The 14,150-nt window shown below is 41.7% G+C and overlaps 1 protein-coding gene across 2 annotated transcripts in view; it reads left to right on the top strand.

The window, feature by feature from the left end:
* The window catches only part of CHRNB3 (cholinergic receptor nicotinic beta 3 subunit), a 77,275-nt gene extending 66,188 nt beyond the window's left edge, over positions 1-11,087 (top strand). For both annotated transcript variants that reach the window (XM_044278550.1, XM_044278555.1), the window contains exon 6: positions 10,788-11,087. In XM_044278550.1, the coding sequence (XP_044134485.1) occupies positions 10,788-10,925 (138 nt within the window). In that variant the 3' untranslated portion in view covers positions 10,926-11,087. The remainder of the gene's footprint in view (positions 1-10,787) is intronic.
* Positions 11,088-14,150: the final 3,063 nt, after the last annotated feature.

The raw sequence follows: 14,150 nt of genomic DNA on the forward strand, positions 1-14,150 counted from the left end.
GTGAAGTTATTCTGAATGACCCTATGTGCACCTTCAATATGATCTACCCTTTTAGGGATAGATTTCAAATAGCTCTGATATAGCAGAAACCACTAAATTATGAAATTGCTAAATTGGGAATTGTATTTCAACCCAGAACAAAAAATGTGCTTTGACGGACACTAAATAACTTTCCCAGCCACAACAGGACAGCGGTAACGAGAGATTTAGCGGGATATCAATTTGAGGCCTAGTATTTAGGCGCTGGGTGACAGGTATGGGTTTAGTGACAGAATTAGACTTGGAAATGCACAGTAGCGGGTGTGTGTGAAGTTATTCTGAATGACCCTATGTGCACCTTCAATATGATCTACCCTTTTAGGGATAGATTTCAAATAGCTCTGATATAGCAGAAACCACTAAATTATGAAATTGCTAAATTGGGAATTGTATTTCAACCCAGAACAAAAAATGTGCTTTGACGGACACTAAATAACTTTCCCAGCCACAACAGGACAGCGGTAACGAGAGATTTAGCGGGATATCAATTTGAGGCCTAGTATTTAGGCGCTGGGTGACAGGTATGGGTTTAGTGACAGAATTAGACTTGGAAATGCACAGTAGCGGGTGTGTGTGAAGTTATTCTGAATGACCCTATGTGCACCTTGAATATTATATACCCTTTTAGGGATAGATTTCAAATAGCTCTGATATAGCAGAAACCACTAAATTATGAAATTGCTAAATTGGGAATTGTATTTCAACCCAGAACAAAAAATGTGCTTTGACGGACACTAAATAACTTTCCCAGCCACAACAGGACAGCGGTAACGAGAGATTTAGCGGGATATAAATTTGAGGCCTAGTATTTAGGCGCTGGGTGACAGGTATGGGTTTAGTGACAGAATTAGACTTGGAAATGCACAGTAGCGGGTGTGTGTGAAGTTATTCTGAATGACCCTATGTGCACCTTGAATATTATATACCCTTTTAGGGATAGATTTCAAATAGCTCTGATATAGCAGAAACCACTAAATTATGAAATTGCTAAATTGGGAATTGTATTTCAACCCAGAACAAAAAATGTGCTTTGACGGACACTAAATAACTTGCCCAGCAACAACAGTACAGCGGTAACGAGAGATTTAGCGGGATATAAATTTGAGGCCTAGTATTTAGGCGCTGGGTGACAGGTATGGGTTTAGTGACAGAATTAGACTTGGAAATGCACAGTAGCGGGTGTGTGTGAAGTTATTCTGAATAACCCTATGTGCACCTTGAATATTATATACCCTTTTAGGGATAGATTTCAAATAGCTCTGATATAGCAGAAACCACTAAATTATGAAATTGCTAAATTGGGAATTGTATTTCAACCCAGAACAAAAAATGTGCTTTGACGGACACTAAATAACTTGCCCAGCAACAACAGTACAGCGGTAACGAGAGATTTAGTGGGATATAAATTTGAGGCCTAGTATTTAGGCGCTGGGTGACCGGTATGGATTTAGTGACAGAATTAGACTTGGAAATGCACAGTAGCGGGTGTGTGTGAAGTTATTCTGAATGACCCTATGTGCACCTTCAATATGATCTACCCTTTTAGGGATAGATTTCAAATAGCTCTGATATAGCAGAAACCACTAAATTATGAAATTGCTAAATTGGGAATTGTATTTCAACCCAGAACAAAAAATGTGCTTTGACGGACACTAAATAACTTTCCCAGCCACAACAGGACAGCGGTAACGAGAGATTTAGCGGGATATCAATTTGAGGCCTAGTATTTAGGCGCTGGGTGACAGGTATGGGTTTAGTGACAGAATTAGACTTGGAAATGCACAGTAGCGGGTGTGTGTGAAGTTATTCTGAATGACCCTATGTGCACCTTGAATATTATATACCCTTTTAGGGATAGATTTCAAATAGCTCTGATATAGCAGAAACCACTAAATTATGAAATTGCTAAATTGGGAATTGTATTTCAACCCAGAACAAAAAATGTGCTTTGACGGACACTAAATAACTTTCCCAGCCACAACAGGACAGCGGTAACGAGAGATTTAGCGGGATATAAATTTGAGGCCTAGTATTTAGGCGCTGGGTGACAGGTATGGGTTTAGTGACAGAATTAGACTTGGAAATGCACAGTAGCGGGTGTGTGTGAAGTTATTCTGAATGACCCTATGTGCACCTTGAATATTATATACCCTTTTAGGGATAGATTTCAAATAGCTCTGATATAGCAGAAACCACTAAATTATGAAATTGCTAAATTGGGAATTGTATTTCAACCCAGAACAAAAAATGTGCTTTGACGGACACTAAATAACTTGCCCAGCAACAACAGTACAGCGGTAACGAGAGATTTAGCGGGATATAAATTTGAGGCCTAGTATTTAGGCGCTGGGTGACAGGTATGGGTTTAGTGACAGAATTAGACTTGGAAATGCACAGTAGCGGGTGTGTGTGAAGTTATTCTGAATAACCCTATGTGCACCTTGAATATTATATACCCTTTTAGGGATAGATTTCAAATAGCTCTGATATAGCAGAAACCACTAAATTATGAAATTGCTAAATTGGGAATTGTATTTCAACCCAGAACAAAAAATGTGCTTTGACAACTTGCCCAGCAACAACAGTACAGCGGTAACGAGAGATTTAGTGGGATATAAATTTGAGGCCTAGTATTTAGGCGCTGGGTGACCGGTATGGATTTAGTGACAGAATTAGACTGGGATATGCACAGTAGCGTGTGTGTGAAGTTATTCTGAATGACCCTATGTGCACCTTGAATATTATATACCCTTTTAGGGATAGATTTCAAATAGCTCTGATATAGGAGAAACCACTAAATTTTTAAATTGCTAAATTGGGAATTGTATTTCAACCCAGAACAAAAAATGTGCTTTGACGGACACTAAATAACTTGCCCAGCAACAACAGTACAGCGGTAACGAGAGATTTAGCGGGATATAAATTTGAGGCCTAGTATTTAGGCGCTGGGTGACAGGTATGGATTTAGTGACAGAATTAGATTGGGATATGCACAGTAGCGTGTGTGTGTGAAGTTATTCTGAATGACCCTATGTGCACCTTGAATATTATATACCCTTTTAGGGATAGATTTCAAATAGCTCTGATATAGCAGAAACCACTAAATTATGAAATTGCTAAATTGGGAATTGTATTTCAACCCAGAACAAAAAATGTGCTTTGACGGACACTAAATAACTTTCCCAGCCACAACAGGACAGCGGTAACGAGAGATTTAGCAGGATATAAATTTGAGGCCTAGTATTTAGGCGCTGGGTGACAGGTATGGGTTTAGTGACAGAATTAGACTTGGAAATACACAGTAGCGGGTGTGTGTGAAGTTATTCTGAATGACCCAATGTGCACCTTGAATATTATATACCCTTTTAGGGATAGATTTCAAATAGCTCTGATATAGCAGAAACCACTAAATTATGAAATTGCTAAATTGGGAATTGTATTTCAACCCAGAACAAAAAATGTGCTTTGACGGACACTAAATAACTTTCCCAGCCACAACCGGACAGCGGTAACGAGAGATTTAGCGGGATATAAATTTGAGGCCTAGTATTTAGGCGCTGGGTGACCGGTATGGATTTAGCGACAGAATTAGACTTGGAAATGCACAGTAGCGTGTGTGTGAAGTTTTTCTGAATGACCCTATGTGCACCTTGAATATTATATACCCTTTTAGGGATAGATTTCAAATAGCTCTGATATAGCAGGAACCACTAAATTATGAAATTGCTAAATTGGGAATTGTACTTCAACCCAGAACAAAAAATGTGCTTTGACGGACACTAAATAACTTTCCCAGCCACAACAGGACAGCGGTAACGAGAGATTTAGCGGGATATAAATTTGAGGCCTAGTATTTAGGCGCTGGGTGACCGGTATGGATTTAGTGACAGAATTAGACTGGGATATGGCCAAAAAATAACCACACTATTGCTGGTTAAATGCACTTGGTGACGGGCGCAGCTTGCCCCTGATGTAGTATATGGCCAAAAAATGAACAGACTATTGCTGGTTAAATGCACTTGGTGTCACAGCTTGACGAACCACACTACTGAGGGTTAAATGCACTTGGTGACGGGCGCAGCTTGCCCCTGATGTAGTATATGGCCAAAAAATGAACAGACTATTGCTGGTTAAATGCACTTGGTGACGGGCGCAGCTTGCCCCTGATTTAGTATATGGCCAAAAAATGAACAGACTATTGCTGGTTAAATGCACTTGGTGTGATAGCTTGACCAACCACACTACTGAGGGTTAAATGCACTTGGTGACGGGCGCAGCTTGCCCCTGATGTAGTATATGGCCAAAAAATGAACAGACTATTGCTGGTTAAATGCACTTGGTGTCACAGCTTGACCAACCACACTACTGAGGGTTAAATGCACTTGGTGACGGGCGCAGCTTGCCCCTGATGTAGTATATGGCCAAAAAATAAACAGACTATTGCTGGTTAAATGCACTTGGTGTGACAGCTTCACCCTGATGTAGGCTTTAGCCAAAAAACAACCACACCATTGAGGGTTAAATGCACTTGGTGACAGGCGCAGCTTGCCCCTGATTTAGTATATGGCCAAAAAATGAACAGACTATTGCTGGTTAAATGCACTTGGTGTGACAGCTTCACCCTGATGTAGGCTTTAGCCAAAAAACAACCACACCATTGAGGGTTAAATGCACTTGGTGACAGGCGCAGCTTGCCCCTGATGTAGTATATGGCCAAAAAATAAACAGACTATTGCTGGTTAAATGCACTTGGTGTGACAGCTTCACCCTGATGTAGGCTTTAGCCAAAAAACAACCACACCATTGAGGGTTAAATGCACTTGGTGACAGGCGCAGCTTGCCCCTGATTTAGTATATGGCCAAAAAATGAACAGACTATTGCTGGTTAAATGCACTTGGTGTGACAGCTTCACCCTGATGTAGGCTTTAGCCAAAAAACAACCACACCATTGAGGGTTAAATGCACTTGGTCGCAGCTTGGATGCACTTGGTCGCAGCACCGCACAAGACACAAAATGGCCGCCGATCACCCCAGAAAAAAGTGACTGACAAACGGTCTGGGCAGCCTAAAAACAGTGAGTGAGCATTTGAATTTCAGCAGCTCAATGATGCACAGCTGCAGATCGATCGATTAATCAAGTGAAGTCCTTTGGAGGAGTTAATCTGCCTAATCTCGCCCTACTGTCGCATCCGCAACCTCTCCCTATGCTGATCAGAGCAGAGTGACGGGCGGCGCTATGTGACTCCAGCTTAAATAGAGGCTGGGTCACATGGTGCTCTGGCCAATCACAGCCATGCCAATAGTAGGCATGGCTGTGACGGCCTCTTGGGGCAAGTAGTATGACGCTTGTTGATTGGCTGCTTTGCAGCCTTTCAAAAAGCGCCAAGAAAGCGTCACAAAAGCGCCAAGAAAGCGACGAACACCGAACCCGAACCCGGACTTTTACGAAAATGTCCGGGTTCGGGTCCGTGTCACGGACACCCCAAAATTCGGTACGAACCCGAACTATACAGTTCGAGTTCGCTCATCCCTACTCACCACCCTAAAGTCCAGTGCTCCCCATCAGAGTAAGGGCTCATGCACAGGAATGCGTGCTGGCTGGATCACAAATTGCAGTCCACAATGCACGGGCACTAACTGCAGAGCTGCCGTATATTGACGCAGGACTGATTCACTTGAATAGGATCCGCAATCCACATCCGATGGTCCGCACAGCAAAAAAGTAGTGCATGCACTCCATAGTGCTTCTGTGGGGTTCCGTGCCTCCGTTCCGCACCTTCTGTATTTCAGACCCATTAAAGCACAGATGTAGTACTTTATGAGACGTGTTATCTAAACTAAATGCGTTAAGCAAACACCTTCAATTGCTTTTCAATGGCTTTTGTCTCAAGATAATGCGATGAGTTAAGAAATTTGAGTTAAGAGCTTGAGTGCTAACCCTGCTACATCTGTAAATGGGTTCACAGCTGTGATGCAGTGCACAAACGGCTGGTGCATGTATATTGTGGACCCGCTGTTTGCGGTTGTGTGCATGAGCACTAAGTAATATACACCAGCTCATACACTGACGAGCAAAAGGGTAACAATGTTTTGAACTTTTGACTTTCAGGCTCAATATCTCACCATCCACTACAGCTTAGAACGTGAGACTACCATCATTTTATAGACAATCATCTTGGCTATCTCATACATAAATTGGACTTGCACTATTTAGCATATGATTAGTTATGCAGATTCTTGTCATGCAACTGCATTGTTACTGTTTTGCTCCTGGTGGTGGAACAATCTTTTTCTTCTTGTATATTACAAATTACAACCTGTTCTCACATTCCCTAATAGCTCAGTGTGTTATTAAGTTGATTCCCAAGCGAAAGGTCGATGGTTCAAATTGAGAAGCAGCCATGAGGAAGAATTCCCAATAAAAGAGAAACAGCTTCATCCAGCTCATCGATAGCGGTATCTTGGCCAAGAAAATTTCCAAATTGCTTCCTGTGAGTGCCATGACAATTGGAAGAATACAAAATGAACTCTGTCTATCCATTCCAAAGCCAAGAGCTGGACATCCAGGCAAAATATTGAAGTCAACTAGTCAGCTCATCACAAGGTCTATCAGTTCTGGTGCGACAAACACGGCAGTGGAGGTGGCTCGTATGCTTTCTAATAGTGAGATCACAGACACATGCGATATGCATTACACACGTCTGGAATGGTGGCCTCAAAAAAGATGATGAAGCCTCAACTTCAATATTGTCATAAGAAGTGTCGGCTCAATTTTGCAAAAAAGTATAAACAGTGGACAGGAGAAGTGTCAGGCTTCGTTGTGGGAAGGAAACACCACACCAAGCACAGGAGAGAAGGGGGGAACAGGGAATCAGGCCTTAGAACTAGGGAAGGATAGTGACACCTCCTAGTGAAAACCCTTAACAAAATCCTGACTGACTACCAGTATGTAAACCGTGAAGTAAAGACCGGCAATTTATTCAGTCACATATTACAACAACATAGTGACGCGTTTCAGCAACTCAGTGCTTTCATTAGACTGTGTGTCTGTACTCTACCACAAGTCCTGATATATATATAAAAATAGGTACAAAGGAAATTACATCACATTGTTTCATTAGGCTCCTCTTATGCTGTTGTAATATGTGACTGAATAAATTCACAAGAAACTGCAATAGAGAGAGTGACGGTCTTTTCTTTACGGTTTATCTACTGGGATTCCTGCCTGTAGACACGTGCACCACCAAACTATTCAAGGAGCAGTGCTTACCTTATTCAACATACATGACTACTAGTATGAGCAGACCCCAAAGGTAGGTAAGTTAATATGCAGGAATACCTAGAGTCCTATCAAGCCCTATAAGACCCTGGTTCTAATGGCAGGCACAAAACTACCTGTTCCTCCAAAAGGAAGGACGAACAGGAGTCTCCTTCAGGCCTAATACAAACAATAGGGAAATGCAACACACAGAACCCAAACAAAATACAAAAGGGAAAGGAAAGACTTAACTTCAAAGAAGCAATGGAAGCATCAGGAACTTAGCCGAGATCCAACCACAATCTATCTAAGGGTCCGAACAGAAGCTATAAACCGAAGAAGCAACTATAAATAGAGATGGTTAAATTACCCTAATAGCCACACCTGGGGAAAGAAGGTGTGGAAAACACCAGAAACAACATAGACGCAATTTGATCCAAACAGAAAACATGTCAGATCAAACCACGTGTTGCCAGTCTCACCGATCTCCTGCCACCTGTTTCGGGAATGTACGTGGCAAGAAGTCTGGAAACGGGTTTGGAGCAATGAGACAAAAGTCAATAGACTGGGCTCTGATGGGTGTAAATGTGTCATGGACGTACCGACACATGCAGACGTCCTCGCGATGTGGCAGGAGATCTTTGATACTGGCCACATGTGGTTTGATTTGACATGTTTACCTTGTGGATTAATAGGCATCTGTGTTGTTTCTGGTAGTGGCCACACCCTTAACCTCCAGGTGTTGCTATTGTGGTCATTTAACTTTCCCTATTTATAGTTGTTTCTCCCACAATCCTGTGCAGTTTATAGCTTCAGTTGGACCTGTGGATAGATTATATTTGGATCTCGGCTGAGTTCCTGGTGATGCCATAGCTTCTTGGAAGTTAAGTGCTACCTTTCCCTTTGTATTTTGGCTTTTCTGTGTGTTGCATTTTCTTGTTGTTTTGTATTAGGCCTTAGGGAGACTCCCGTTCATCCTTCCTTTTGGAGGAACAGGTTGTCTCAGTCCTGTCATTAGTACCAGGGTCCTTTAGGGTTAGATAGGATTTAAGGTATTCCTGTGTATGAACTCACCTGCCTCTGGGGTCTGTTCATACTGTTAGTAAGTCAGGGCTTTGGTTAGGGTTTTCACTATGAGTTGTCCATCTTCCTTCCCTAGTTTTCAGGCCTTATTTCCTTTCCCCTTTCTCTCCTATGTTCAGTGTGGTGTTTCCCTCCCACACTAGAGATTGACAAAATGGGTCTGGAAGAAACAAGGGAAAAGGGTGATCGAGAAATTGAAGGAACTATCAAGTCCGGTGGAGGAAGCCTGATGAAATGGGGTTGTTTCACAGACAAAGCCGTTGTATACTTGACCAGGATCAATGGTGGTCTCAGTGCTGAGCTATATGTGAGTATCCTACAAGATGAGTTACTTCGTACACTCGAGTACTAGCAGGACAATGTCCCGAAGCATACATCAAGATAGGTAAAGAAATAGTTCAGTGACAATGAAGTAGAGGTGCTGGATTGGTCCCTACAGTCCCCAGACCTCAACCCAATTGAACACTTGTGGGTACAGTGGAAGAAAAAGCTGTATTCGTACCCAAGTGAGTCGACCAGTATGCACCAACATTGGGAACGTGTAGACGAGACCTGGGAACAGATTTTGGTAGAGACATGCTTGAATCTGATCGAGAGCATGCCCAGAAGGATTCAGGCAGTGTTGAAAGCCAAAGGTGGATTTACAAAATACTAACAAAATAATAAAAATTAAAATTTTGAATTTAAGGAGCAAAGCAGTAACAATGCAGTTACATGACAAGAATCTGCATAACTAATCATATGCTAAATAATTGCAAGTCCAATTTCTGTATGAGATAGCCAAGATGATTCTCTATAAAATTATGGTAGTCTCACATTTGTAGCTGTAGTGGATGGTGATAAATGGAGCCTAAAAGTCAAAAGTTCAAAACATTGTTACCCTTTTACTCGTCAGTGTAGTTGGTGTCATAACTGCTCATAGCTGCTGTCCATTTGATTTCTCTGGCACACGTACAAGCAAAGATGTGACAAATATATTAAAGAGTCAGTGTACTTTTACACAATTTAATTTAATAGAGAATGGTGCAATTATTACATTTCTAAATGACTTCATTTAAAAAAATTGCCTTCATCCACCGTAAAAAAGTCATGGCCACTAGGGGTCTCACTTCCACCTAACTTGTAGTCCACTGCCTGTTTTAGGCTAGATCTATCTTTAGTAACAGAAACCCAGAAGGCGAAATATGGCATGTCAGAGATAGCTAAGCTCCTGAGCCTGACAGAAGAATTGCTTCTACACTGCATCTGAAGAGCGGAGAAGCTCATGTGTGTCTGAAAGTGTGATCTCTCCCTCATTAGCTGCTTTGTGCGCTCAATAGAAGAAAGCAAACATAGCGGGAAGTAAGGGGTAGGATATCACTGCACACAGTACTGGCAGATTCCACAGAAAGAAAATACCCCCTTCTGTGAGAGAAATGCATCTAGTTGAACAAGTAAAACAGGAAATAATATGGCTTAGGAAGACAATAGGAAATCCTCCAAAAGACCTGCTCTTTTCACAGTTATGATTCTACAATGAAGCACTGCCATTATGCAAACCTTTTTTGAAAAGTCAGGTACACTTTAAAGAGGTTATCCCATCTTAGACAATGGGGGCATATCGCTAGGATATGCTACCATTGTCTGATAGGTGCGGGTCCCACCTCTGGGACCCGCACCTACAAGGAGAACGGAGCCGGGAAGAGTTGTGGCTGAAGGACCCCGGGTTTCCCGGGGTCCCTCCACCACCAAGTGCAGATCCCCGCCTCTCCTATTGAAGTGAATGGAAGCGCACCGCGCATGCGCGGCCACCGCTCTTATTCATTTCTATAGGGCCGACGGAAATAGCCGAGCCAGCGCTCGGCTATTTTCGGCAGCTCCATAGAAATGGATGGAGGGCGGCTGCGCATGTGCAGTCCGCCCTCCTCAAGTTTCCCCGCTCCATTCTCCTTGTAGGTGCGGGTCACAGAGGTGGGACCCGCACCTATCAGACAATGGGGGGCATATCTTAGCGATATGCCCCCATTGTCTAAGATGGGATAACCCCTTTAAGAGATCTTGCCTCTTAATAAATTTGTGAATTTTAAACTAGTATAAAACAAAGGCCTTTGTTAATTTCTTTATGTACTCTCTTTCATTAGTCCCTTACTTCTTTCTTACATCCTTTTTATATTAGAAGAGGGTGCAGAGGAGACAGAAGGGGAAATGAATGCAGAATCAGACTACACAGGGTCTGTTCGTTGTCTGTTACCATGGAGATAAATAGGTCTTTTATTGCACCAATAGACACAAAATGGTAGGAAATGATTACTGAACACTATTCACAAAGCTGATTTATTGTTTATTTTAGATGCATTGGAGTAATTATTTAAAAAAAATGGTCATAGCCTTAAAACTCCTCATTAATTTACATTTCTTTTATTCCAGGTTGTACAGGACTGGAAATTTGTGGCTCAGGTTCTCGATCGCATCTTTCTCTGGCTCTTCCTCACTGTCTCCATCACAGGCTCTGTTTTAATTTTCACCCCTGCACTACAGATGTGGCTCAATAGCTACAATGTCTAATTCTGCCTCATCGTAGTCAGACTATTGTAGTCAGATCACTGTTGACAACTGTAGCCATGTCATGTTAACTTCACTTTGTATCAATCGATATCATATGTTATATTCAGCCAGTCCTTCTTTCTTCTGACCCACTGTCAAATAAATGTATGTCTCAGTGCAATATACTACAGGCAGGTACTCTGCACGTTTGTAACATCTATTTGTTTATCTAAAGCCTTATTCACACAAAGAATAGTCGCGTAAAGGTCGTTTTTTAACAGGCGTCACACAGCCGTTTCAGAACAATGACAGTCTATTAGTGTATTCACAATCACACATACATGAATACTGGCTATCAAGAAATAGGACATGTTCTGTTTTCATGGTGCAACAGAACCCATACAAGTCAAGGGTGTTGTTTATGACATCCACGAAAAAATGGCTGTGAAAAATAAATCAACTGCTTAGCCGTTTTTAACAGCAATTTTTTCTTCACTGTTGTGGTAATGAGGCTAAATTATATCTTCTAAGTGTTAAGTACCTGGACTTTATCATATTTCAAATGGAAATTGTAACAATTTATAACTGATATACCGTAGATAGAAATATATAGCTCTAGATGACGTATATGCTTGTAGCAAGCTCTACCAATTTCTAACCAATACCTTGAATTAAATTCATGTGCAAATCTCCAGTTTGACCATACCCTACAGGGCAAAGGAAAGATTTTGAAAGAGGAGTTTTCCAATGGTGCCCAAATGAGAGACAAGGTAAAGAGTAACTGTCATTTTCTTTGTGTTGGAACATAGATGTTAAGTGATTTTGTAATATACTTAATTATTTGTACTTACAACTGGGTGTTAGTAAAGACGCTCCTTCATCAGCGAGTGCTAAACACTGAAGACTGATACATGTAAGATCCAGACAGGCTTCTTAGCCTACCTCTGCTCTCCCTGAATGAAAACATGTTTGAAGTTTGGCAATCAGCATATGGCAGAATCTCCAAACACATGGAAGAATGTTATCTGGTCAGATTAGATTAAAATGGAACTTATTGCCCATCATGAAAAACACTATGTGTGGCATAAACACAACAGTTTCCATCCACCCAAGTACACTATTCTCACAGTGAAGCATGGTGGTGGCAGCATCATGCTGTGAGGGTGCGTTTCAGGGAGTGAAAAACTGTTCAGAATTGAAGGAGAGATGAACGGCATTAAATGCAGAACAATTCTTGAGGATAACCTGATTTGAGATTGGGACAGAGATTCACCTTCCAGCAGGACAATGACCATGAACATACTGCTAATGCTACACTACAGTGGTTAAAAGGGAAACATTTAAATGTCTTGGAATGGGCTAGTCAAAGCCTAGACCTGAATCTAATTGTGAGTCTGTGAAGTGACTTGAAGACTGCTGCACACCAACGCACTTCTAAAGACTTGCATTTGTAAATGCAGCACGAGGTGGCTCCACCTTTTAGGGGGTGAATACTAATGCCTATCATAGTTTTCAGGGGTTTTTTCTTAATTATTGTCTGTGTCACAGTAAAAAAAAATTGGCACCTTTAAAGTTGTAGGTTTATTATTATACCTTTTTTGTGCTCCTGATGAAGGGGAGCTTTGGAACTGCCTGAAACGCGTGGAGCCTTACAATAAAGAGCAATTGATGAGAAGAGAGCCCGTCTTCATTCTTTTAGGACACCATCTTTGCTTAATATCTACAAGCGACCTTGGTGGGGGAGGAGCAGATTTGTCGGTGTCTTGAACTTACAGTATCTTGTAGACCACCTCCCTGGTGGAGTGAGTACCACATGTTCTATTTATACTCTATATACCCTGTGTATGGTACTTTAATTCAGGTACCGCATACTTTATATATACTCTTCTGTTATAGTTCCTCTCCTCTGGTTTCCAAGGGAGTGATCTTTGACTGACAGCTGTCTCTTCTTCCTTATTCATCAACAAACAGTATTGGTAAATGTGATTAACCCCTTCAGGACCCTGCCATTTTTTACCTTAAGGACCAGGCCATTTTTAGCAAATCTGACAGGCCATTCTAAGACTTTCAGACATTCCCCATATGTCTTGTTCATGTTTGGATCATTTTGAAAATGACATTTTATTTTTTGGGCACGTTAGAAGGTTTAGAAATACAGCCAAACAAAAATCAAAATCTATTACTCTGAATCTGGAGTTTACAGAAATACCCCATATGTGCTCAAAAAATGATGTATGGGCACACAGCAGGCTTCAGAGTGGAAGGAGCACCGTATGGCTTTAGGAGAGCGGAATTAGCTGGAATGGTAATTGGGAGTTATGTTGCATATGAAGACACCCTGAGGTGGCCCTACAGCGGAAACCCCCAAAAAGTGACCCCATTTTGGAAACTACATCTCTCTAGGAATCTTTCAACGTGTGTAGTGAGCACTTTGACGTCAAAGGTGTTTCCTATAATTAGGAAACGATTGGCAGTGAAAATGAAAAATTTAATTTTTTTCACAAAAAGTTGCTTTACACCCACATTTTCACTTTCCCAAAGGGTAACAGGACAAAATGCACCCCACATTTTGTTCCCCATTTCCCCCCGAAAAAGGCAACACCCCATATGTGCTCAAAAAATGATGTATGGGCGCACAGCAGGGCTCTAGAGTCAAACAGCAAAATATGGATTTCGCTGGCTCGAATTGGCAGACATGGATTTTAGGTGCCATGTCGCATTTAAAAGTTTCCTGAGGTCCCCAGAAATTAAAAACCCCAAGAAACTACCCCATTTTGGAAAGAGCACCCCCGTACAAACATTTAGGGGTGGAAAAGGCACTTTTGACCTAACAGGTGTTTCACAGAAATTAATATGTAGTGGTTGGTGAAAAGTGGATCTGTAAGGTATGCGGACTAAATCAGAGATATAAGATGGTAAAACTAGAGGGTACATCATGGATGAAATTAAATTAATACTCCATGGATGAGTGGTAGATTTTAAAACACTCCTGCATGCACAGGCCAGGTTTTCAGGGCAGGTTTCGCAGTGGTAAATAGTGTCCTTATCCCCCTTTTGGAACACCCTGCATCTTTTTTGGGTCCTTCCATTCCTTGCTGTCTCGGGGATTTGACCTGGAAAATGTTGCCCTGGTACAACACGGGCACCATGACTTCCTGAAGTACTGGAATTCTCCCTGTCCTGGCTTTGAAAAATTAGGGCCTTAATAACCACCTCTTAGAACTGAAGGAATGTTCCTGTGTGGCC

The sequence above is a fragment of the Bufo gargarizans genome, chromosome 1 (assembly GCF_014858855.1).
Source record: "Bufo gargarizans isolate SCDJY-AF-19 chromosome 1, ASM1485885v1, whole genome shotgun sequence".
NCBI classification, from domain to species: domain Eukaryota; kingdom Metazoa; phylum Chordata; class Amphibia; order Anura; family Bufonidae; genus Bufo; species Bufo gargarizans.